A 26,246-nucleotide genomic window follows, 5' to 3' on the forward strand; every position below is an offset into this window, starting at 1 on the left:
GAGGACATCCTCCCTACAGAGCCTAAGGCCGGTGTATCCCAAAAAGAGGCCAGAATGCCAGGGCCAACCAGGGAAGAACAGGCCTGCGAAAGAGTTTCTCTGCAGTGCTCAGAGGCTTCCACAGGTGCAAGGGGTGGTTGCCTCTCCAATGCGACCTGGCTCTACCACCATCTTCAGCTGACACCACCTCTAACCAGAGCTGACAAGGCTTTGGCCTCAAGGGCTCAACACTGATCACTCCAAGTGAGATACAAGGATTTGGAAAGTGGGCCCCCAGAGCCATAAGAAGGGGAGAAGTTCTCCCAGCATGATCTGAAAACAAGTACACTGTCTTAGTTATTATCCCTATTTCAGGAGACAGTCAGGATCCAAAGGGTCTCACTAGGTTGGAAGGGATCTCCAAGTACAATGAAAGAAGACATGGCAGGGACCCATGCAGGCCCCCACACACTCACACTCGGGTTATACAAGCCCAGGATGGAGGGAACCCAGCCTGAGACTGGACAAGTGTGGGATGCAGTGCCAGAGGGCACTGAGGGAGGTGCAGAATGGTCTTCTCAGGCTGAGGAGTGAAGGCCGCTCATCCTCCAGGTTGTGTCACTCGTAGTCCATGTGACATACTGAGCCCTGGGTCCTGTTCTCTGAACCTCCCTGTCCTAAGGATATTGACAGCCTTGGGCCGAACAGCCCAGGTCGCCAAGGGTCCCAGAATCACATCCCAGCCACAGGACCGGGAGAAGTCAAGTCTAGAGAAGAACCCCGCAGCTGAGGAGATGAGAGCATAGTGAGCTCCTACTAAACCTGTGAGCCAGAGGGCAGAGCCAGGCCAAGAGACAGGAGGTGTAAGGAAGCCCATTTCAGGCAAACAGAAAGAAAGAACTTTCCAACGGTGGAGTCATCTGCCTGGGAGGGACCAAAGGCCACTGACCATTGGGATTCACCCCAAGGCAGAACTCCTCCTTCAGAGAATATGGAAGCAGATATTTTGGCATCTGTTAGGAGTTGGATTAGATGTTCAAAATAAAAGAAGGACAGAGCAAACAGATCACCCACTGAAGCTAAACCATGCTCCCGAAGGAAGAGGCCTCACAGGCCAGACCTTGACATTGGTGGAGACCTGGCCGGAGCCCACAGAGCCCACAGAGCTGCAGGAGAAACTGCAGAGAGCCCCACACCCGTCTCCTCACTCTATAAGTGAAGGATTCTGCACAAGTGCCCGCCTGGAGGAGGCAGAGCAGGTGCCAGAGCCCATGGGGGACATGGGCACCACAACACTCAGGAGATAGGCGAGCATGCACGCCTGGAAACAGGGAGCCTGCAGCAGGCTCTGCAGGCACAGTAGGAGCCCGGCCAGCCGGCCAGCCAATCCAGTAGTAGGAGGCCAGCAGCTTTTCAAGAGCCCCCACCTGCCAGGAGCAACCGAGAGGCAAGGTGCCAGCCAGTCCCTCTTCTGGCGCCAGGCTTAATTGTGAGGTCATCTTGTCCACTCTAGAAGATCTCTGGAGCTTGGAGGAAGAGCATTCCTCTTCATTTAAAGCTCTTCTAATGAATCTAAAGTCTGCATGACGTGTCTATTTTCTCTCCTCGGTGGGGCTGAGGGATAGCGGGAAGCATCACCCTTCCTTCTTACTCATCTGACAACAATACACTGTCAGAGATGGAGGGGACCTTTGACAGATGGAAAATAGTGAAGACCTACTACATACAGCCAGCTTGGGGCAATGTCAGCATTGACTAAAGCCTGCGTTTCTGACCCCCACCCGGGAGGCTTCCAGTATTCTTCACTTCCCCACCGCACCCTATGCTGTCCTTTGCTCAAATGTCCTACTTCCTGATCCTTTTCTCGTCCTCAAAGCCCTCCCCATCCAATTGCTAAATTTTCCATCTTCTCGGAGCAGGAGGCGAGGAAGTGACGCGGTTCTCCAGCTGTGCCCAGTGTATGGCATGTCAGTTCGCTAAAGTCAGCTAGCTGGCTGTTCTTCTAAATCTCTCATATTAGGCCTTTGGAGTTCCCAACAGAATAAGTTAATGTTGTGAATGTGTTTTGTAAGCTGCAAAACACCATACAAATATATATTCTACTATTTCAGAATACGAAATAATACAACCCTTTTTAATCATGCTCTCATTTATCTTAACTCTGTGAGACAAAGAAAAAGCAGGAGCAAACTCTAATTTCAGGAAGTTGAGGGTAAAAATCTAAACAAGTGCCTCTTTCTCTCCTACCAGACTGGGAGCTCCTGAGGGCACAGCCCAGTTCATGCTCCTTCCTTTTCTCCTCTTATCTCACCCAGGGATAGGCATCTAGTAGGTGTTCAGTAAAGGGTTTCCTGAATACCTGGATAAAATTTCACTCTAAAATCCTCCTATTGCTAAGTAGAGCTTAATCGTAGAAATCCCTCACAACTGGCCCCATATTATCTCCCTACATGCACAAATCTATGGAATGTATAGGTGTGACCCTCAGGAAATTTCCTTACTCCCTTTACCTCCAAAACACCCAAATGCCTTACTGATTCTTCCAGCATCCTGGGAAGGGATAGCTCCCTCCCCAAGCCAATGGCACTAGAGAGCAACTCTGGGTCCAGGGGTAGTCCCAGACTGGGTGATCCTTCCATGAGCTGCTGCTAAGGCTTTTTGATCACCTCAGTGGTTGGGGGCCAAGTCCCAGAAGCTAACCCTTCTACTTCTGCTCAGGGAAAAGTCTTCACCTTGGGCCCCAACAGCAGCCCCACCAAAACAGGGGCAGCCAGGCCAACCAAAACATTCTGGATTTATCCCAGGGTGAGCTAGAGTTCCCTAGAAGCTCCCAATACACCTCCATGTGACACTCTTGTTAGAAAGAAGTGGAGGGGGGCGCCTGGGTGGCTCAGTTGGTTAAGCGACTGCCTTCGGCTCAGGTCATGATCCTGGAGTCCCGGGATCGAGTCCCGCATCGGGCTCCCTGCTCGGCAGGGAGTCTGCTTCTCCCTCTGACCCTCCTCCCTCTCATGCTCTCTGTCTCTCATTCTCTCTCCCTCTCAAATAAATAAATAAAATCTTTAAAAAAAAAAAAAAAAGAAAGAAGTGGAGGTACCAGGTAAGGGGTCTCCTCTAGAGCAAGGCTCTCTTAAGAAGCCTAAATACCCATGAGAGCAAAGAACAGATGGCGAGATCAGAGCAGTGCTTTGCAGCCTGGGGCTAAAGGTACAGCACAGATGAATCAGGGAGCATGCTCACTGACTCCATCACACAGGCACAGCGACCAGAACCGAATGTATAAGACACACGAGCTGCGGGAATGCCATGGGGCAACAGACACCCACCAGAGGCCCCATCTGCAGGAAGGGAGCCACAGGGACTGGGACACCAGAATTCCATCTCCCCTACCACAGGTCCCAGAGGCCATGGTGCCAACTCATTCCCTGGCTATGACTAGCTTCCACCACCATGCTGGTGAATGGAGGAGGAGAGGGCCCTCGAGAAGGAAAGGAGCCTGAGCGAGTCTTACCAATGCAGTATCAATGCCAGCAGGACATGCCCTTGCCACCAACTGAGAGGCCCAGGCAGGAGTCCCCATGTGGCTAGATTGTCCACCACGTCCCAGCCCACCAGGAAGGCCTCAAGTCCTAAAGCGACACTTGGCTCTTACTGTAGGCAGGCAGGTCTCAGCCACCATGTCACCATTGTAAACAGTGAGTCCCCAGGCAGGAAGGATGAATAAGACCCAGACAGATGGGGCCTACAAGAGCAGCATGGCCAGGCAGGGGAAGTGAGGAAGAAGTATGTGTAAAAACATGGAGCAGAGTGTCCACGGTGAAGCAGACCTCCAGTGAGAGTAGTCAGAACTGTTGTGATGCCTTTGCCAACCTACCTCCCCAGCCAGCCCCAACTTCTTGCCCATGGGCCACAGTCTCCAGGAACAGATTTCCCCTCAAAGAGCCCACACATAGTGGGCCTAAACCTGTGAGCCAGAGGTTCACATCGTAGGGTCTGTCTCTCCCCACTCCTGTCACTGACACGAAGAAAGGGCAGGATCTCTGAGAAGAGAGAGGATTTATTGAAGCCCTAAACCCTATCTCCTAGCAGCCTACTACTCACATATACAGGGAGTGTTCCCCAAAGCTGGGTGAGAAGGCATGACCCAAGGGCTCTGAAAGCTTTGCCCTCTTAAACCCAGAACCAAACCTACTCAGAGGAAGAACTTTAGAAAAAAAAGAACAGAAAAGTGCCCCATTGCATCATTCTTTGGCTCCCAAATTAGCCCAAAGTCTGGCTCTACTTTCAGTGAACTCCTAGCCCCTTCACGGCCAAAGGCCTCGACAAACTCTTTTTTAAAAAGCTAGAATTTCTTGACCATCAAGAACGAAATTAGAATCTGAATGGCTTCTAGATACAAGTTCCAGCTTAAAGGAAAAAATACGGAACAGAGGAACATCTTAAATGACACCACAGAGATACAATCAGCATAATCCAGAATGCGAGAAACACAGGACAAATGACTAAGTCCTCCAATCATATCTTGCAAGGCGGAAAAAAAGGAGATGGAATCTATAGATTGAAAGAAACTCAAGAAATGTATCCAACAAATGCAATGTGTAGACCCTGTTTAGATCACAATTCAAACAAATCGACTGTAAAAATAAATTCGTCAGATAATCAGAAAACCTGAACCCTGACTGGTATTTGCTGAAATGAAGAAGGGATGGTTATCAGGGTGTCCACCTGCTGTAGAGCATTCAACTTCTGATCTCAGGGTCATGAGTTCAAGCCCCATGTTGGGCGCAGAGATTACTTTAAAAAAAATTAAAATTAAAAATAAAAGGAAGAAGGAATTGTTTTCCTGTTTGGGTGTGATCGTGGTACTGTGGTAACGTTCATACAAAGCCCGTATGTCTTAGAAATACACACTGAAATACGGATGATGCAATGTGGGGATGTCTGGAAGTGGCCTTCATGGGGGATGGCAGGTGAGGAAGACAGACAAACTTGATCAGCCATGAGTTGGTGATAACTGACTGAACAATGGGAACATGGAAGTTCATTAGCTTATTCTCTCAACTTCTATGTAGATTTGAAATTTTCCATAATAAAAAGTTAAAAAAAAGAAGAAGAAGAAGAAAAAGAAGATGGACTTTCTTCCCCAACATCTCTATAACTTTTTTTTTTTTTTAGCAGCAATTTATGAGTCTTACCGATGCTGGGAAAAGCTCTATTTTCAAAGCTGCTCCTTTCTCCCTGGCAAAAGATGAGAAATGGCTGCCCCTTTGGGTGAAATTTTGACATCATCACCATTCAGATGTTAGGTCACTTTAGTACAATCCCCACGTCATGCCCCCCATGAGAATCCAGCTCCTGGGGCCCAACAGGATCTCTGAATGATAAAGCGCTGTTATTTCTAAACCTGGCAATTATATCCTTTCATTTCATCCTTACACATGAATCCCAGATTTTTCTAGAGCCTAACTGGTAGCTGATACAGTATAACAAGTCTGGCTAATCCCAGACTGGATATACTATACCTGACAAACCGATTTATTGTTATTTTTGTTTTCTTATTGGGATAGAATTATGACAAAGCCATTTTGAGAAAGGAACTCGGACAGTGGCTCACAGAGCAGCCTCACCCACCTTCCAGCACACGACCAGGCTCTGTGTGCCCGCTGCCGTTGGTTCAAGATGTCTCCACGGCAGGTGAGCTGGAAGTGAGTGAGAGGTAACCTCGAGGTGATCAGGGATTCTGATGGGTAATGAGGGAAAGGTGCCTCGCCTGGTCTGCCCCAGCTCTCCTCTACACGCCTGCACTTGGCCCCATTCTCTGCTCGCCATCCCTGCCTATGTAGACCACATTCCTCATGCTATTTCTCCCTCTCCACATCTCAGAACCCCACCATTTTTCCTGCATGCCTTGGGTTTCTCCTTTTAAAGCCTCTCCACTCTTCTCACTTGACAACCGTTCTATAAGCACTGTCTATTTGGCACTTCTCAGACACTGAGCTGCTCAGACACCGAGCCTTCTCAGTCTGAGCTGCTCAGATACGGAGCTGCCCAGCCAAATTCCATGATTTGGCTCTTTGAGGGCTGTCTCACCAACAAGACTGTGAGGTGCTAGAGGACCAGGGAGCACTGTATACCCTTCCAGACCCTCCACAGAGCCCAGCACAGTGCTTGCTCTCGATACTGGTAAATACACCTTGGCTAATTTACTGAAGACCAATCTGCAAATGTCAGAACATGTCAAGTCCACACCAAGTCCACTATAGATTAGACAGGTTGTCACTGGTTTATGTGGCTCCTTTGTGCAATTTTTTAAAAAGGTGCTTTCTGGGGTACTGATAAAGTTTCATCTTGAACTGGTGGCATGTCATGAGTATGTATATAGGTTAAATCCCATCAACTTGAGCACTTCACTGTACATCAGGCATAAAAATAAGTGAATGAATGAATGAATGAAAGGTGCCCCTTCCTCTAGGAGGATGCAGCCCACACCAGGACCTACAGCTCGGACAGCAGAGCCTTCTCCGATCTGGCACTTCTTGAGAAAGGTAGAGCCTATATAACTGTACGTGCTACCCTGAGACCAGAAGCAGAGAGCCCTGCCTTGAGGGACTCCCCAATGCCCAAAGTGCCATATCATCCAAACGGGCTAAGAGGCAGCACTATGGGTGTGGTGGTGCTGCCACTTATGGGATTCAAGTCAGGCTCTTCAGTCATAAATGGCAGAGCCGCCCCCTCACAGAACCCAAGTGAGCTCAGTATGAGGATGAAGAGACTAACTCTGGGGTACCAAGGGGTAATATGGCAACAGGAAAGAGCCAGCAATTGACTCCCCCAGAACCTCAGTTCCACTCCCCTCTGGGGTTAGTAAAATGATCTCGCCCTTACCTGACCCTGCACCTGCCTCGATGAGGCTTCCAACTGCCTCCAAATTTGCAAGCCTGTTTGAAACTGTGCCACTGCTCTTTCCTGAATGCCCAGAAGCACATGCCACGGGGCTTTTCCTCCATCAGTGGGCCTATCTGTTCAGTAGCCTCTCTGAACAGAACATGCTTAACTTAGCATCAGGTACCTGAGATGTGCTGGTGAGAAGCAGAAGCCATTCTAATGCTGAAGGAGAGACATACCATGGGGGTGCTGCTCATGTGAGGTACTGTGACAAGCTGAATATCAGCTGAAGCAGTAAATCCCATCTCCTAAGGGACCCTAGTCCTGATTGGTGACAAGTAGCTTGACAGCCGTAGGACCTTAGCACCACCGGCCCATGGGTGAGGCTTGCCCACAGCCAGGAGCAACTTATGTGACTACCAACTCCAGCAGGAGCCCCATGGTTCCTCAACCTACAGTAGTTCATGGGTCTGCCCTATAGCAAAATGCATAGATGGGGTAGAAATGAAACCCCAAAAAGGAATATGAGTAGTAGACACCAGTCTCCTTCTTGCCCCTCTGAGCTGCCCAAATCTTTCCAAAATGTCAGATGCTTGGCTCCGCAACATCAGGTAAACTATAAGCAGAGCAGCCTGTTTGGTTACCAGAAGAGAAATGTCAAATTCCCCATATAGAGAACTACCAATAACAGGGTGTTTTTCCATTCAGCTGTAGACGCTTTCCCTTGCAGAGCGAGCTCTAAAGCCTGGGTGAGGCTCCCTCAAGCTAAAACTCAAACAGCAGCTCAACACGCAGCAAGATGGACAGTATTTGCAGTGCTAAGAACCGTAGGCTAACCAATTGCATTACTCTAATAGCTAATGTAAAATGGGCAGATTCCCCCTTTCAAGAGGGCGGCTCACAGGCTGGCCTGTCTGTGTCAGGTTTCAGGCTATTAAGAGCCTTTCATTACTGTTGATTGTCTAAGAAATGACTTCTGAGGAAATAAACACATGAGAGGCACAGCTGGACAGCTGAAGAATCAAAAATCATGCTCTCTCACAGTTCGTGTGCTCCCACACAGAAAAGCTAAGGCAACATGATCAGCAGACTCACATGGAACCAGAAGTGCCCCCTCCCCCCACCTCCCCGCCTGGGGTTTTGCTACTCCCTAGGCGCATTTGGTGTAAAGATAATGCCTTCCATTTTATCCTGTTGTCTCTTGGTAGCTTTCCTGAGTTTTTTTCAGTCTACTAATCTATCATATATTGGCATTCCCTTCCATTGCATTCACAACCACTTGAGTGTTTTTGTAGGACCTCAGTTGGCATACATTTTAAACAAGCTGGTTTCACAGTATTTGATCAGATATGTTCTGTTAAAAGCATCCTATGTGGGTTTCAGTTTTTCCCTGGTTTGAGGTGGTAATCTAAATCATAAGGCAACAAGAACATATTTGGTGATAGATGCTTCAATAGCATTTTTGCCTCACCCCGGAGTGTTTCACTAAACCTTGGTGAAAGCACATGACCCTGTTCATATTTTGAGCCTAAATAAGTACTTTTTGGTGTCCAGTGGCATTTTCCCTTCCTCCAAAGATGATTATAGTCACTAAATTCCTGAGGAAAGCACATGACCAAGTTCATGGTTCAACTATTTCCATATCTCTCTGTTCCTCGCAGTGACACTTATCTTCCCTGACAGCCACTCCCATTGTGCTCTTTCCTTGGCCCAACACAATGGACACATGCAGACACCAGCAGACAGGGAGGACGTTTTCCATCCCACTGCTCCCCAGTGCGGAGGGACTAGGCTGAGGTTACATAAGCCCCTCCTGAGCCCAGCGTTGGGGGGTTAACAAATTTGGGGTTCGTGACGGAGTCACGGTCTGCAGGCCCTGACTGACCCTGCGCTCACTCACCATCCTGCCTTACCTAGGCAAGGTGGCTTGAAAGAGAGGACCTCTCCCTGAGGCCAGCCGGCTCCCGCCAATCGGACCGGGTTCAAAGTGTGGCCGGACGTCTGACCTCGCTGTACAGACTACATCGAGGGGTCGCGGGCCCCGGCCCCGGCCTCAGGCTGCAGCTCCCCGCCCCCCCACCCACCCCAGGTGCCGCGACGTGCGCTTACCTGCCCGGACCGGGGCCGGGGCCGGGGCCGGGGCCGGGGCCCGGGCCGGGGCCGGGACCTGGGCCCGGTGGTCCCGCAGTCGCCCTCGGCGCGCCTGCAGCGGGGAGCTGTCCGCCAGCGGCAGGTGCTGAAGGCGGCTTCCCTGCGCCGGGGCCCGGGCCAGGGCCCGTGCCTCCGGGCGGCAGGGGCCCGTCGCCAGCGCCGCCCTCCAGGCTGGCCTCGTTGCCCATGGCTGGCGGGCGGGCGGGGTCGCGGTCGTGCTGGGCCCGGGCCGGCGGCTCCCGGGCTGCTGCTCACACGCTCAGCGCCGCCGCCGCCGCCATCTCCCAACTCGGCTCGCGCCGCCGCTTGCCGCTGCGCATGCGCATGCGCGGCCCGCGCGCCCCTACCCTGCACACGCCCCTCCCCGCCCCCCTATCCCCGGCGCGCGCGCGCTATTCAGCCAGGCAGTGAAGACGCGTGTCCAGAAGCCAGCGGCGGGATCGCCGGGAAACAGCCGCCGGCGCCAGCGCATGCGCCCTTCGAGGACGACGCCGCTAGCTTCTGCTACTTGGAGCCTAGCGGGGGTTGGCGGTGGCGTCCCACTGAACCAGGATGGAGGGCCACCGGCCACAAGAAGGGGCCCTGGGGGCGTCGCGCCGTGCTCTGCCCTGTTGTCAGTGGCGCTTCCTGTCCCGGGAAACTTGGGAGTAGGGGCCGTCGTTTGGGAAAACTCGGTGCCCCAGCCAGCAGGCTTCGTGGGGACAGGCCTCAGAGAGTGGCCGAGTGTGGCCTCCAAGAATGTTTAGGAGTTGGAAAGGCAAGTGAACGAGGATGTTCAGAGGCGCAAGGTCATGGAGGGACAGAGACAGAGGATACTTGGCGATGGGGCCAGATTGTGAGGGTCTCGAAGGCCAGCTGGGTAGTGGAGAGTTTATCCAGATGGCCATGGGAACCTTCTGGGATTCAAGCTGAGGGCCTGGTCCCACGGGACAGGAGTCTCAGGCAGTGTGTCTCTGGGAAGGGTGGAGGGTGTGTCAGGGCTGGCCTAAAGCCAAATGGAAGGCTGCCTCTGTAGGCCCTCAGACGGTGACCTTGAGGATGGGAAAGAAGAGTTGATACTTCTCAGAGCCCTGAGTTGTGGCTCCCGGAGACTGTCTAGATGAGAGGCTGCAGCTGCCTCTGCATTAACCTGAGAGCTCACCGAATTACTTTTCCGTTATCTCACTTCCACAGACTTCAGTGTTTGCACACTACTCAGGATGCTCTGCCTCATGGCTTCTCATACAAACCTGTGCTTTCCTGAGGGTAAATATTTCCTAGAAGATAACAGACTATATTCCAAACTATTCCTGGCTTCATAAATCGTGGCTGTGTAGAAAAACTTGAGTAAACTTGGACCCATTTTACAAACCCATTTAATTCTCCTAATGGTGAGGAATATATCACATGGGATGTCAGCAGTTCTAACTTCACCTGGAATAACCTGAGGATCCCACTAAACACCGATAGCCAGGCAGATGGACAGACCTTGGCTGGACCTTCCCCATGCACTCTGAGCTGCTCTTCCCAACAAGCTCTGCTCTTCCCAAGCTCTTGGGATGGAGCTTCCATGAAACTTGGGCTCCCTGACTGCCTGGAACGATGAGAGCCTCTCTGCCTGTGTTATCATGGCCCTCACTGTGTTTCCTCCTGGTTTCATTCATCTTTGTGAGTGTCTCATGACTATGTGTACACATCTAGGCTCCACAACAATCTACATCTCAACTCTGACACTTCCCAGGTGGGACTTTAGCAATTAACTTGGGCTTGTCAAGCCTCCGTTTCCTAGCCTGCAAAGTTATGATAATGCCAGCCTCTCTAACAGGGATTGTGAGGGTGGAGTGGCTGAGGTAGTTAAACCACAAAGTCAAGTGGCTGGCATACATATGACCAACTTCATTATTAGTTGTCTCACTGGTGGGTGGTCTGGGATTTGAGGATTTTTGTGTCACACCCTTTCTCCTGGGGAAGAATGTGAACACAAGCACTGGGGGCAGGCCAATGACCTGACCTTGGCTCAACCCAGGCTCTTCAGGCTTCACAGATACCAGCCAGTGTGATTTGGCTACTTGGAAGCAGGGGAGAGAAAGATGTTCGTTTTCTATTTTTGTAGAAGCCAAAGGAGCTATGCCTTTCCACAGATTTAAATCAACATGTCCCTGGTTCCAATGGGGGTAATTAGCCCTACCCAGCCAGCAGGCCTGGGGAGTTGCCCTCCTCAGAGTGGATTCCTGGTTGTTAGCAGACCTCCAGGGTCTCTGCTATCTTAGTGACAAATGACACAGTACAGTGGACCCAGGAGGACCTGGAAGTGCAGGTTAGTGGTGCCCCCTACCTTTCTTTCAAACTCTCAGTTCCACTTCTCTGAAAAGCATACCCAGAAACATGCCTGTTCTCTGCACATCCACGCCTGGCCTCAAGCCCAGGGACTCCTGCTGGCTGTGGGATGGTGCTGGCCTCTAATTGTCTGGATCTCTGATTCAGTCTCCCATTTTTATTCACACTTCAGGGGTTGTTTCCTTCCTCTTGACCTAGAGTAGGGGCTTCTCAACAGCAGGACTTTGTCTGACTTGTCCTATCCCCTAGACTGGCCTTCAGTGGAGCCTCAGGGGCTAATGGTTGGGCTGGGTTCTCCATATGACCCTGAGCATTTCCCTCAGCTGCACTTCCAAGGGGTTCACCAGCCACCAGGTTTAAAAGCACCCCAGAGGGATCTTTGGCTGTAGCAGTTGCATCACTGCATTTAGGTTGTTGACTTAAGTAACTGGGAGGGTGCTAAGATTGGGTCCAGACTTTCTCCTGGCGGAGGAGTTGTAGATGAGCTGTCTATGCTCACCTAGGAGAATTCACTAGGCTTGACTTTATGACAAGCGAACAAACGAAACAAATCTCTCAGTTTGTGCAAACCACTTGTGTGGTATGTCTGGTACCATTCCTTCCTGGATCAGCCAGGAACAGGATGGACCTGGAGACTCTGGGGAAATTTCCCAGCCCCCTAAACCTCACTCGCTGAAGGTATCTTCTTCCCACTTCACTGTGAGATGTGACACCTGGCAGTCATTTTGGAGAAAGGCCAGATGGGAAGGCAATCAGCCCACATGCCAAAACAGATAGATACATGTCCACTTTCTTCTCCAGTCTGTGCTCTCAAACACTTGTAAAAGACTAGAGGGAAAATGGAAGCAGAAAAAAAATCCATCCAGGTAGGAAAAGGCCCAGTCAGAGCCAGCTCACTACTGGGGTTTGTGGAAACACTTAGTCATTGGAAGGCAAATCTTGGGAGAATGAAGAGATGCTGGGCCCCAGGAGCTGCACCTGGATGCTGGCCGGGCCATGGGCAAGGCAATAAGCAGATGAGCCCCAGGAAGGTGAGAAGGGGCAGAGTGCAGGCTCTGGAGCTTTCCTGCTTCCCCACGCAGTCCAGTTCACCCTGGGCTGCTACTTTCAGTTGACAGGCTCCACAGAGAGGCTCACAATCCAAAGATGAAGATGCTAACAGGGATGAAGAAGAACCACAAGCTTCGTAGGCAAGAAGAGGAGGTAGAGAGTATGAAGGTGGAAGAGAATGAGGAAGGCTGACTGGGGACAGTTCGGGACCATGTGATGCCATGGGCTTTGGACTATTCCAGAGAGGCTGGGAGAGCTGGCTCTATCTGTGGAGGCCCCTGGGCTCTGCACTCTTCTTTTTCTTGTGCTGCTGCTGAAGCCTGTCTCACCTCCCGGTGAGAAGCAACGCAGGAAAGTGCCTCCTTGCCTCCACTCCTCTGGCATGAAGAAACAGCACTGAAGAGGAAGGAAGGAAGGAAGCCCCAAGAAACAGAGGGTTTCCCCACTGGCTGAGGTTTGTCAGTACCACACACTCCATGAGGAATAAGGCAGCTTCCCAAGCAAGCCTCAGGCTGGTATAAAGCTACAAACAAGAGACCTGCTCTTTGTCCTGCTCAGCAGCCCACCTGGGCTGGCTGGACAACCCTGTTTGTGTACTCAGGTCTCCAGCTGACGCATGGTCCTTGGCAGAGTAGGAAAAGGGAATGAAGCTGGAAGGTATAGAATTGTTGGATGCATTGTCCGCATAATTCCTTTCCTGTTGTAATGTGCATATCTTTATTTGCATTATGTGAGAAAAAAAGCCAGAAATGTTTACCACCAGCCTAACCCCACCACCAATGCATGACTCCCAAAAAAGCTAATTAGGCCCCATTGCTATTAGAGTTATGTGCTTCCAAAGGCTTGTTATGACAAGAAAAAATGACGAAGACACAGTTTATCCAAGTTGTAAGCATCGAAGTCAAAACATGCTGCTTTCCTTGCCCCCCTGCTCTCCCCCAGACAGGCCTCCTGGCGAGCTTTGACTATCTCATTAATGCATGCATGTACTCATCCCTCAGCCAGTGCACACCGAACTCCTCCTTACTGCCAGGCCCAGAGATGACTGTTGGGACCTGGCCTCAAGGCACTCAGTTGGTAGGAGAAAGACAGGCACACAAATAATTTCCCGTAAACTATACAAAATGCTGCCTTGATCCCTATTGCAATCCTGCCCACCAGGATCCCAGTTCCCCTGGAGTTGCCTTCACCTACCTCTGTTCCATGGATGAGGAGGTGGGTGCAGGGGTGGGGAACAGGCCCAGGTGGAAAGTCATGCCTGTATGTCGTCTCCTAACCAGCCCCCATGTCCTACCATGGACAACAGAGGTTCCAACATGACTCGGACGGTGTGGGGGAATGCACAGTTTGCTCAGTGCCTACACAAGGCTCAGTTCCACATTTCTTTGGGGAATGTACCCTACCTCCTGACCCCTCTGCGGCTCTATTGCTGCAAACCCAAGCGCATTACTGAGAATCACTCTTTACCACCACGGACTTCAGCCTGTGGGACATAGCCACTCTCTTCACTGAGCTTCATCTTTGTCCTGATCCGAGTGGATTGTAATAGGGCCTGTTTCCCTTGTTATCTTTACTGAGTGCCCAGGAAGCCTCCAGAAACCCCTGGAAGAGTTCCTGCCTTCCTACAAAGATGGACAGAATGGGGCAGGGTGTCTGATGGTGAAGCAAAAGCCTTGTGGCAAGGAGAAAGGTCCATAGCCCCTTAGGCCTTGGCTAGGTTGGATGATTTCCATTCAGTTAAATTTCTTTCTTTCTTTCTTTCTTTTTTTTTTTAAGATTTTTGTTTATTTATTTCAGAGAGAGAGAGCACCAGCAGGGGGAGCAGGAGAGGGAGAAGCAGACTCTCCACCGAGCAGGGAGCCCAATGCAGGGCTCGATCCCACTGCGCTTGGGATCATGACCTGAGCTGAAGGCAGATGTCTGCTCAACCCACTGAGCCACCCAGGCGCCCCCTAATTCAGTTAAATTTCAGTGTCAGTTAAATTTGGTACTTTTGAGCCCTAGGACAAGGATAGCACCATGCGAGGCCCCAAGGATATAGCAGAAACCAAGAATGTTGAGCCTCCTCTACCCTCACTGGGCTTGCAACCTCCAAGTCTGACCTGTGTCTGGCTGCTCCTCAAACCAGGCCCTGAACCTGGAGGGTGTGACTGCTGGCCTTCAGTGTAGGACCACCGTCCTTCCCTATAGCAGGGGGTGTGGCCAGAGGACTGTAAGGACTGGAATCAGACTCGGGCTTCACAGTTGTCTGAGGAGAGCCCTCCCTGACTCCCCCAGTTTCTGGGCTGCATAGCAGCCCGTATCAGGTGGGCAGCAACATCTGGGTTACCTCTGCTAGTTAGGTATTAATAACTCCTTCAGCGGGGTGGCCTGGCATGGGCAGGGACAGCTGACAGTGCAGACTGAGGAATTCCTAGTTAGCCTGGACAAAGAGCATCCGCCATTTGCCACCAAAAGAGCAGAAAGGCCATGTATTCAGCTGAGCCTCCCCCACCTCCCCCCATCTTTGCTTACTCCAACCAAGCCCACCCCCATCCCCTGATCTGCTCCAGGGATCTTCTCGGGGCTCACGGGGTGGCTCTTTCGCTCTCCTACACCTGCCTGACCCAGGGCTTCTCTGAGGAGGTTGGGGGTCCAGGAGTAAGCTGATGTGCCACCTGGGAGCCAAGGCAGGGCTTGAGGGGCACAGGGGTTGCTGAGTCAGAGGATTGGGGTCACAGTGATGGCCTCCTCCGCCTCTCATTTGCATTCTAATCACTGTATGGGACACAAGAAGGCTGAGCTGCCCAACTCTTAGACCCCACACAATTATACACTATGTGCTCCTCAAACAAGAGCAGGACCCATCCCCCTCGGCATCCTCCAAGCCCAGCTCCTTGCCCGGCCCAACCAGGCCCGTTGTGCCCTGAGGGTGAGTTCATCCAGGACAAAGCTGGTCCTCCCTGAGGCACAGCAAGAGCCAAGCTGCTGCCGCCTCCCAGCAGGATCTCCCCACCCCTGCCATCACCTGCCTTTCTTCACCTTTCTCTCCCAAGACCTTTTGCAACAGAGGTGCTGAGGGAAGGAGGCAGTGAAGTGAGGAGTGATCCCTGGAAAAGGAGCTGTCTACCTTAGCTCCCAGCCATTTCCGCAAGTCCCAAACTTGGGTTCTGCCCTCTACAGCCTGAGGCTGTGACACCATGAAGAAAGAAGGCAACAGGGGCGCCTGGGTGGCTCAGTTGGTTAAGCGACTGCCTTCGGCTCGGGTCATGATCCCATGGTCCTGGGATCGAGTCCCGCATCAGGCTCCCTGCTCTGCAGGGAGCCTGCTTCTCCCTCTCCCACTCCCCCTGCTTGTGTTCCCTCTCTCGCTGTGTCTCTCTCTGTCAAATAAATAAATAAAATCTTAAAAAAAAGAAAGAAAGCAAGCAAGCAAGCAAGCAAGCAAGCAGGCAACAGAAACGGCAGCTCTGGCCTTGGGAGCCTTGGCCGGCTGCCAACTGGATGTTCCCGGCTGCCCCAGTGTGTGCCCAGGGCTGTGGAGGCAGCTTTGGGCAAGGTGTTCCCTGGGGCTTCAGAGTGCCTGTACTCCAGGGTCAATTCAGAGAAGATCAATCATCTCCGGCCCCATCCCTGTCTGCTTCTAATGCCAAGTGTCCCCCCAGGGACTAGGGGGACCCCCAACCATGAAACTGGAGGGCCCTACTTCCATTCAGGAACCTCTCAGACCCCACAGTACTTTAGGCCATGCGCTCAGGAGCTCGGAGGCCGGAGCAAGGGGAGACTCGGGGAGCATCCTTCGAGCGCTGAGCCCTACTGTGTGCAGGCGCCGCACACAAAAGCTAAGGCAAGCGAGTGCGCAAAGGAAGCATCCTTTTTGGTTCCCGCCTGCGTACTTCGGAATTCGAGGTTTGCCGGCGGGGCCCCAACAGCCGAGGCCATCGGAAAGCCTGGGCCCCAGATCCGCCCCTCCTGTTCCCTGCCAGCTTCCCTTTCCGAAGGAGCAAGGCCCCAGCGAAGGACAGGCTCCCAACCCCAGCTACACTCGTCCCGGTGCCTTCGGGGGCTGGGCAGCGGTGGCGGAGCGAAAAAGGACCGGCCCGGCGGCGCCCCCAGTCCAGCCGCTTCCCCTGCGGCCTTGGCCCTGCGCACAGCTCCGCTCAGCCCTGCCCTCCTGCAGGCCTCAGCCCGCTCGGGGGCCGCTTCAGCAGCGCTCTCGGCCGGGTTCCGCGCGGTCCTCCCCGGAGGCCTGAGCCCCGCCCACAGCGGGCCGCGCCCGGCTCGCGCTCTCCTCACGCCCTCCCCAGCCCGCCCACCGCTGCCTGGCTTACCCCGGCCTCTGGCGCCACCTCGTGGGAGCCCGCGGGCACTGTCCGCCTCTTGGGCCCAAAGCTGCTGACAATCCACTCTGCCGGGCTCACCTGGGGGCCACCTGGAAGCAACAACTAAGATTGAGAGCTACCGGGGCGCCTGGGTGGCTCAGATGGTTAAGCGTCTGCCTTCGGCTCAGGTCATGATCCCAGGGTCCTGGGATCGAGCCCCGCATCGGGCTCCCTGCTTGGCGGGGAGCCTGCTTCTCCCTCTCCCTCTGCTGTTCCCCCTGCTTGTGCTCCCTCACTCTATCAAATGAATAAATAAATTTAAAAAAATAAAAAGATTGAGAGCTACCCCCATCACCGCCCTGAACCCACGTAGGGGCACCGTCCTGGCCACACGGAACCTTCCACAGGAACACGATCAGACCAGCTTCGCTCCATCCCAGCTGAGACTTCAGGGTCATCTTCACCAAAACTGGGGGCAGTATAGCTAGTGAGGGCTCCAGAGGCCAGGTCTCATGCTGCCCTCACCACAGGCTGCTTCTACGTGGGCCCACCCCACCCCCAGCAGATGGGAACCCCCACTTTTAAGTCTCTTGCCCTATCTTCTCTGGGTCTTTTATAGGGTCCCCATAAGGGAAATGGTACCCAGCACCCCCCAGTGGGGTAGGAGGGGACTTCAGATAATTATTTGCTGCTCTACAGTAAGAACAAAATCTTACAATCAGGAAAAAAAACCTAAAGTGTTTAGAATCGAACCTGCCTTGCACTAGCCACAGGACCTGGATGCTTCTCCTCTCTGGGCCTCAATCACCTTGCCTCAAGACGGTGATCAAAAAGGTAAGCAAAGCAGGAAAAGAGTTAAGTCATTAGCCAATTGGTATTTAAAAAAATATTTTATTTATTTGAGAGTGAGAGCATGAGCAGGAGGAGAGGCAGGGGGAGAGGGAGAAGCAGACTCCCCTCTGAGCAGGGAGCCCGACTCAGGACTTGATCCCAGGACCCTGATATCATGACCTGAGCCCAAAGCAGATGCTTAACCGACTGAGCCGCCCAGGCGCCCCAATTGATATTTTTTAAAAGATTTTACTTATCTATTTGAGAGAGAGAGAGAGGTGGGAGGAACAGAGGGAGAGAGAGAATCTCAAGCAGACTCTGCACCGAGCGTGGAACCTGACGTGGGGCTCCATCTTATGACCCAGAGATCATAACCTGAGCTAAAACCAAGAGTTGGAAGCTCAACTGACTGAGCCACCTAGGCGCCCCAGCCCACTGGTATTTTTAAGATACAGTAATCTTTAGAAAGGAGTGAAGCTCACCCTCAAAAGGCTGACACTGGAGTGGGGCCTTCCATGATTTAGAGGGGCTAGGAAAGGGCCTCTCCCAGGAACTTGTTCAGCCTGGGAACAAGCGGAGGCCAGGCTGCGGGCTGCAGTAGGATGAGTCATGTGGAGTTTTCCCACCAAACTAGTGGTATCCTAGAGGAGCTCCTAGACATCCCAGTATTTCCTAGCCAATAGCTTTTGTCCAGGCCTAGCCCAAGGATCTTGACCCAATGAAGTGCTTTTACACTAGGACAGAATGCAGATTCTCCCAGCCTCACTCAGATTCTGTCCCTTTTACAGGCAGTTGTGTCTGGAGTGACTCTTTATCCTAATTATCAGGGTGTCTTAGAACCCCTTGGGAGACCAGTCCTGTCCTCACCTTACAGAAAAGGAAGCCAGGCCAGAGGGATCCCAGGAACTTGCCCTGGGTCAGAGGTAGATGGGAAGGCAGATTCCTGTGGGTCTGTCCCCTCCTCAACCGTGTCCCTTCCTTCCTGCTCCTTTCCTCCATCACCCTCTCTCCAGCTCAGACCTGAGTACAGTCCCAGTCCTACCAAGGAGAAGTTAACATACTTTGCAGGAGTGCTGGGGAGAGGGCTCTGCCGGTCCAAACATCAGATATTCCCAAAGAAGAGCAGGGCAACACAGAGGCCAGAGGCCCTTGTGGCTTCGCTTCTTCCTGGCCCTGCTGACCTTACTATTCTCTGCCGAAGCCAGGAATCCCTTTGAGTTCAGAATAATGAGTCCACTCATAATCCAGTGGTTTCGGGTTAAACATTAAGCAGAACTTCCTGAGGCCAACAGAGCAAGCAAGGGCAGGGCAATTTCCTGGGCCCCTGCTGCTAGGCCTAGGGGCTGAAGCCCATGTCCCTGAACTGGGGATAGCCTTTCCTGGCGCTTACCAGTGTTGTATTCCACAAGTACTTGTTGGAACTCAGCTCCACCTACAAAAGAAGATAGGTCACAGCTCTGGGTCTTAAAGATGATGAGCAGAGAAGCAGCCTGGGGGCTACAGGTGGAGATGGTGAGGACCCTGTGGGGGTGGGAGCAAGCCCAGAAGAGGTACCAGTTGTTCTGTGACCAATGGCTCCTGATCCTGCCACTGGACACAGCTGCTGTGCCCCCTGCCTCCCACACCCTGGGCAGTGTTCCAGGACAACCCAGCCTCTTCCTGGGCACTGAGTCATGCTACCCAGCTGGCCTGTCCATCCCAGGAGGGCACTTCGGGGCAGGCCCCCAGAATACATAGGCCCAGCCAGGGCAGAACAGTCTGGCCAGAAACCATTCTCCCCTTCTCCCCACTAAAAGGCCAAGGCCAAACCTGCCTTCTTGAGACTCCCTGGGAGACTGGCCAGCCCCGAGACCGCAAGACAGTTGGGGCAGGAGCTGAGGTGGGACTGCAGGGGCTTACCCACTCTGGGGCAGACAGCTATGGCAGGCAGGACCTTTCCCACCATCCTCCCAGATGAGGAAACTGAAGCTCACGATTTCTCTGCCAGCTCAGGCAGAAGAGCGGCTAAGGAGAGCTGTGAGCACACACCCACCCCTCTCAGGGGCACAAAAATGGTAAGGCATGGAGGCCATCAGGTCAGCTGCACGAAGGCCACCTCCAAGTCCTCTGAATGGGCCTGGCTGGGTCCTGTCTTCCCTCTGTCACATGAAAACCAGACCCGTACCCCACTCATATCCTACAACATTGCAGGGGCCAGGGAAATAGATGCTTGGAGGCAACGGCATTGTAATAAAGACACTGCTTTTATTTAGTTTGATATGTTTCTATACAGAATGCAGAAAACACATCTTAAAATCATATAGAAGGAAATAAAAACATGTCAGTGGTTGGTGAGCACTCGAATGTAAGATTGGCTCTGTGTCACAGAGTCCCGACGGCCATCGCCAGCCCGGCGCTCAGGGGAGGAGGCTGCCTGCAAGGGCATTGTTGCTGTTGTTATTCTGTTCACTGCCCCAGCGCCTCCAGTTGCTATGGCAACAGGCCATTCGGGGCCAGCCATGTCTCTGCGTGGCAGTGCCCAATGGTGGGGTTGCTAGGGGCAACGGAGCTGTTTGGAAGGCCTTTCAAAGCCCTCACCTGGAACATTGGGAATTGTTTATTTTTTTGACGAGGTCATCAAAAATAATCTCACCAGGTCAGACCCCACTTGTGCTCGACTCTGGGGCAATGGAGAAACTCCGGCTTGGATCAGGGCGGGGAGGCACAAGATCCGGTCACCAGAGGTCCACTGAGCCCTCAGCCACAGGCCCCCCCACACACAGGGGCACTGCTCACTTGAGTACCCCACCCAGGGGTGGGCAGCGGAGAGAGGCTGGGCCCTGTAGGGAAAGGCGCAGGGGGAACGCCCTCCTGAGAAGGGCAGGCTGGAGACCCCCTCCTCTCTGACCAGCCCTCCCCTCCTGAGGCAGCACACGCAAATCCTCTGTGAAACAGTCGATATGGCTTAGAAGTGGCTGCTCGGTGTGCAAAGGGAGCCTGGGTCCACCCACCAGCCCTCGATCATGGAAGGGATACATTATTGCAAAAGGCATTCCTCCCTAAAAGGTACCCAAAATAACTCTTAGACATCAAGAAAAGTCATGCTCAAAATGGTTTCTTCCAAAGGAGGAGAATCAAAGCAGAGTGGGCACCCCTGAGTCACGGGACAGAGATGCAGATGGACAGACGGACGTTCTGCTAAAAAAGGCAAAAGAAGCCCAGTGTAATCTGAGAATTTAAACCGTTATGAAAAGAAGGGGGTAAAAAAAAAATCAAAATGAGCAAAGCCGTCAGTTCCATGGAATCAACACTAAGAGCTCGTACAAACTGCTGTAAGCATCACCATTTTTAATCTTTTTTTTAATAAAACAATTTGAGGCTGTATAAAAACTTTAGTAAAAAATTAGCTTCGAGAGCCCACAGATTTTTACTATGAACTATTGCTGGCACTCCTCCCCCGCTACCAGACCTTTCCCAGCCCAAGGCCCAGGACTGCAGTGCCAGAGAAGAGGGGTGGGGTGGGTCAGGGTAGGGCTGTGGACTGTTGGGACAAAGCGGCCAAGGTCAAGTGAGGAAAGAGCATCACATGACATAAAAATATTGCATCTTCACCAAAATGTCCCCCACTGAGTGTTTCAAAAACCATGATATTCCTTTCAGGAGGGGAAAAAAAACACAGAAGGGTAAAAGAAAATATGTTGATGTGGTCGAGTCCCTCGACCTCCCCAGCCACCCCCACGAGCAGCCGGCCCACCCTGGAGCACCTAGGTTGGGGGCCACGGCCACCACTGCCTCTTGGAGTCCCTTTTCCATGGAAATGAAGACCCCTTGGTGGTGGGCCACTAGCGTGCATGGGGTGGGGGTGTGGATGTCCACGGCCAAGAGGCCCCCCCAGCTTCTGGCCCCCGGCAAGAGCGGGAGAGCAAGCCCAGCACCAGGGCCCTGGCCCCAGAGCCACAGCCGGGAGGCCCCCAGTCAGGCTCTGTCGTATCAGAGCAACCAAGTTTACATAGTGTGAAAAAATAGGATTCCTTTGATAAAAAATACTGTCCCTTGGTCTTCTCTAAGTTTGAAACACCCTGGGAGCTTATTTTTAGCAAAGCAATTTCCCATACCCACCCAAAAATTATACATACAAGTTTAGGTAAACAGCAGATTAAATGTAAAAACTTAACCTTAACTTCTGAAAGTCCTTTGAATTTAATCTTTAGCTACTGTTTTCCATGTTACATCCTGCAGCTAGACACACGTGAATAGAAAAAACAGTACAGTTAGTGTTAAAGGCAAAACGCAGAGAGCCGGGAGGCCACCCAGCACTGCCTGCGAGTTCATTCACGGCTCCTCGCTCCCTTCATCTACCTCTACTCCAAACAGTGCTTTCAGAGCCAGCCATCCAAACCGCAGCAAAGAATTTTCTATGAACAAACAAAAAGCTGTTAGGCAAAAAATAAAAGTAAAAATGTCCCCAAAGTCTCTCCAGCTGCTTTGGGGTTTTGGAGGACCAGAGAGGGCGGGCTCGGCCAGGCCTCGCGCGCGTCAGTGAGTGCTAGGTCAGGTGTCGGCTCCCAGTGGGCGATGGTCTGCAGGCCACCGGTCTCCACAGACAACACCGTGTTGTCTCCAGGGCCCTGCCCTACCCCCGCCTCCACCCAGGCGCTTGTGGGTTAAGGGGGCACGTAGGGAGGGGGCGACCGGTACGGGGTCATGTTCTTGGGACGGGAGCCCTTGCCCTCCATGGGGGCTGTGAAGGGCGGGGGGGGCTGGTAGGGAGGCGCGTTGGGATCCTCATCCCGCAGGGGCGTGTACTCTCCCACGGTGTCCTGGTTCAGAGGAGTGGTCTCGGGCACGCTCTGGTTGGGGTACTCAGGAGGGGGGAGAGGGGCTTTCTCCTCCTGCAGGATAAGTGGCATGCTGGAGGAGGGTGGAGGCTTGGAGTCATCCAGCTCGTCTGCAAAGATGATAGGCACCCCCTTCTTGATGAAGGTGGCCTGGTCCTCGAGGGTGAGCTTGCCCTTCCGCTTCTTGCGATAGCAGATCATGGCAATGATGCCGGCGATGAGCAGAATGGCTGCGACCACAACAGCCGGGATGACCGTGTGCAGGTAAACGTCATCCTCACTGCTCTTCTCGGGGTCCCTGTCCGGCACCTCCGAGGGCGGCGCGTCTGAGGGCACCCTACTGGGCGGCGCCGCGGGGATAAACTGCAGATGCCGGCAGCTGCCCGAGCCTGTCACAGCGATGCTCATGGCCCTGAAGTCAGGCTCCAAGGCGTTGGAGAAGGCGGCCCTAGGCTTCCCGTCATCCTCTGCAATCCTCCGGCTCAACGCCGCAATCTGCTCCTTGGGGCAGGGCTCCAGGGGCAGCGTGTTGTTAGTCCACTCCACCACGATGGAGCCCCGGGTTATATTCTGCAGGGTGATGGTGCTGCAGTTGCGGTCCCCAAAGGCAAAAGCGAGCTTCTTCACCAGGGCAATCTTCTTGTGGATGTCATTCACCACTGGGGCTGGGTCGCCCATAAACTTGGCCTTGAACCGCGCAGGAGCCCTGTCCCCTTGAGGGCGCTTGTGGACGTGGATCTCGAAGGCATCGACAGCGGACAGGCCCCCCTTGTCTGTGGCGTGCATGAAGTACTCGTGCTTGCCCACGTGGCTGCTGTCGGGCAGGCCATACATGAGCTGGCTATTGCTGTTGAACTGCACCCAAGACTTCTCGCCTACCAGCTGCTGCTCCCGAAGCTTCAGGGTCAGCTTCAGCTTATCGGTGGTGGTGTCCTCGTTGTCATAGAAGGTGTCTGATGGGATCTTCACCTCGAAGTAGGTGCCCACCCACGCATCCACCCTGTCGATGTGGTTCTTCAGCTCTGGCCGCTGGTTGGGTTCTCCACGGGGAACCCCACTTGCGGTGGTGCGGATGCGAGTAGGCGGGGAGGCGGTTTCCAGTCTGGTGATGGGAGCTTTGGTGGTGACCCGCGGCACCGGTCGGGGTGTCCGTGGCTTTTTGGTCGGCCTTCGAGTTGTGGTGGTGGAGGAGTCAGTAGAAGGCGTGGCTGGTTTGGGTGTGGATACTCGTGGCTTCTTGGTGGTAGTCGTGGGAGGGGTGGCGACGGCCGTGGGCTCCACGTAGCCAGGAATGGTCATCGTTGGGCGGATCTGGCCAGGAACCGTGGTGCCAGCTTCTGACACTCGAGTGGGCTGGATGGGGCCTAGGGTTGGGGTCTGAATAATGGCTCCTCGAGTCCGAATGGTGACTGTAGGCTTTCCAGGAACAGGATCTCTGACTGGAGGGGCCATTGTCTCTGTTGGGGGAGCAACAGCTGGAGACGTGGGGGTAGGCACAATCCTGGATGGGGGCTCCTGGATGGCCGTGGTTGGAGGCCCGATGGCAGTGACAGGTGTGGGGGTGGCATGGATCTGCCTCCGGATGCGTTTGGGGAGGGAGGGCTTCTTGTTGGCGATATGCCAACCCACCACAGGGTAGCCAAGCTGGGCAGACATCGCGCCCTCCCTGGCAGGGGCCTCCACACCACGAATATCAGGCACATTGTTCTGGTTCAGGGAGCAGCCCAGCTTCCAAGAGAGCAGGGCCCCATTCTCCACCACCTTTTTCGCATTGCCTGGGCCAGCCATGAAGGCTGACATGTCAAACAGTCTGTTGTTCACCACGGGCACCAGCTTCATGTTGGGAAGCTCCACTTCTGAGAAGCTCTGCATCCTGTGCAGGAGGTCAATCCTTTGCTTTGGGGTCATCTTGGTGAGGTCAGCATCCAGAATGACCGTCAGGACGGTCACAGGCTCGTCGGCAGCACAGGCCGATGACACCACCTCAGCAGGGTCTGGGGATGCCGCCCGCACAGACTGCGGCTCGCTGTGGTCTTCAGGGTAGACCTCAATAGAGAACACACTGGAAGTCTGGGGGACGTGGCTCCCGTTGGCCCCCAGCCGCGTGGCGCTCACTGAAATGTAATGCACACCCTTATCGGTGTCGAGAGGGAGGCCCTCCAGGGTGTGGCTGTGCGGGTCCCAGTGCAGCCACGACGGCAAGGCCTCTTTCCCCGCTGCTGACACCTAAAAGAGACACCAGCATGAGTTAAGGGGTACTGTCGATGCACAAGCTGACAATGATCACAGTAGTTCCTCCCTGGCCCAGCCTGAATTGTGCGACAGGCTGAAGGTATAACTCAGAATTTCTGCTGGGGGAACCAACTCCTCTCCTGGAGCTCTCCTCCACCTGTCAAGAAAGACTGGGGCTGCCAGATAGGCTAGCTTGGAAGGCAAATGATTGCCCAAGGCCACACTATGGGGAGACAGCAGTGATGGCACTCACACACACATCTCGTCCCAGAGAACTGATGCCGTGGAGCTCAAGAACGTTGCAGGTTTCTACAACAGCGATACGCCCTGCCACCTACTCACCCACCTGGCCTGCGGAGTCAGGTCCAAGTGTCTCATCCCTCAGCACTCCTTTCCAACCCTGTCTCAGACTTCTCCCTGCCCTCTGTAGACACAATTTTGCTTGAGTCGTATGCCCTTCCTGCCCAAAAGTGGAAATGCACACGGCCCTGGGTGCAAGGGACAACTCAATGTCCCCAGATGCCTCACTTACAACTACCACGTCAGTTGGACATACATTCAAGTACAGTGGGACACATCTGGATGGCAAATACAGCTAGCCGTATCTAACGTCTTAATTAACCCTGCTTTTCAAACCTCAGGAAAAATGCCAACACCCAGTGTGGGGAACTCTAGAAGAGTGTTGATCAAAGAGTCCAAGGAGCTCTGGTCTCTCTAAGGGAGAGTTCTTTAGTCAACTAAGTTTGGGAAATATACAGAGCCCACCTCTGTCCTTGGAGAGCCCAGGCCCCAGAAGCAGGCCTTGAGGAACTCACCCCCTTACTCCACTCAACAGCACCTCCCAGGTGCTCCTATTTTAGGGCAGAAGTCCTTTTCTACAGGGACATGACTGGTGATAATCAAGGTACCCAAAGGAATGCTGCCAGAGAAACTTCTACCATCAGCTGACAAGAGGGAAGCAAGGCTTGCCTCTTGCTCGGGCCGATCTATGACTACTCTCACCTCTGAGAAACGCCATTCCTGCCCCCAACCCAAGAAAGGTGGCACCCACTCTCTGGTCTAACGAACGTCACTCTCAGCTCCACGGTCCTGTTCCGTCTCAAGCCCAGAGACAACAATGGCCAAGAGACGGCACGTCTTAACTGCCAGCCTCAGCCCAGGGATGGCCCTGCATGGCCACTGCTTTTCAGCAGAGGGACACTAAAATGCTTCTCTGCCCGCAGCAGGAAGGCCAGAGGGCTTCTGCTGGGCTCCCTAGAGGCTCTGGTTCCTCAGAATTCCTCTTGCCAAAAGCCAGGTGCCTGACTGGGAAGGGGACCCATACCTGATCTTCCTAGTCAGGACCCATGGCCAGGTGCATGTCATTCCATCAATCTTACCAGACGAGATACTTACTACCCTATAAACAGATTTCCTACCTCCGAAAACCCACGAGAAGACATGTGACATTATTAGAAGTTACTGTTATTGGGGCTGTCCTTTAGTGACTGCTTCTGAGCCACTGAGATCACAGAGGGTCTATGAATAGCTTCTTTTGTGACACCACAGCAACTTGAGGTGCACCACCATCTACCTAAGGCACCGCTAAGAACCCCCTTCCTGTCACTCACCATCCACTGCAAACACACCCAACATTCAGAAATGACAAAGTATCTGTAAACATGGGTGTCTTTAAATCCATGAA

General features: G+C 53.2%; 2 protein-coding genes across 4 annotated transcripts in view; both read right to left on the reverse strand.

The window, feature by feature from the left end:
- The window catches only part of BSN (bassoon presynaptic cytomatrix protein), an 89,879-nt gene extending 80,676 nt beyond the window's left edge, over positions 1 to 9,203 (reverse strand). The window contains exon 1 of the mRNA XM_034997001.1: positions 8,974 to 9,203. Coding sequence (XP_034852892.1) covers positions 8,974 to 9,203 — 230 coding nt within the window. The remainder of the gene's footprint in view (positions 1 to 8,973) is intronic.
- Positions 9,204 to 19,737: 10,534 nt separating this feature from the next.
- Positions 19,738 to 26,246, reverse strand: part of DAG1 (dystroglycan 1) — a 68,794-nt gene continuing 62,285 nt past the window's right edge. For all 3 annotated transcript variants that reach the window (XM_034998067.1, XM_034998068.1, XM_034998066.1), the window contains one exon: positions 19,738 to 24,556. In XM_034998067.1, coding sequence (XP_034853958.1) covers positions 22,157 to 24,556 — 2,400 coding nt within the window. In that variant the 3' untranslated portion in view covers positions 19,738 to 22,156. The remainder of the gene's footprint in view (positions 24,557 to 26,246) is intronic.

This window comes from Mirounga leonina, unplaced genomic scaffold (assembly GCF_011800145.1).
Source record: "Mirounga leonina isolate KUSES-001 unplaced genomic scaffold, KU_Mleo_1.0 Mir_94, whole genome shotgun sequence".
Lineage (NCBI taxonomy): Eukaryota > Metazoa > Chordata > Mammalia > Carnivora > Phocidae > Mirounga > Mirounga leonina.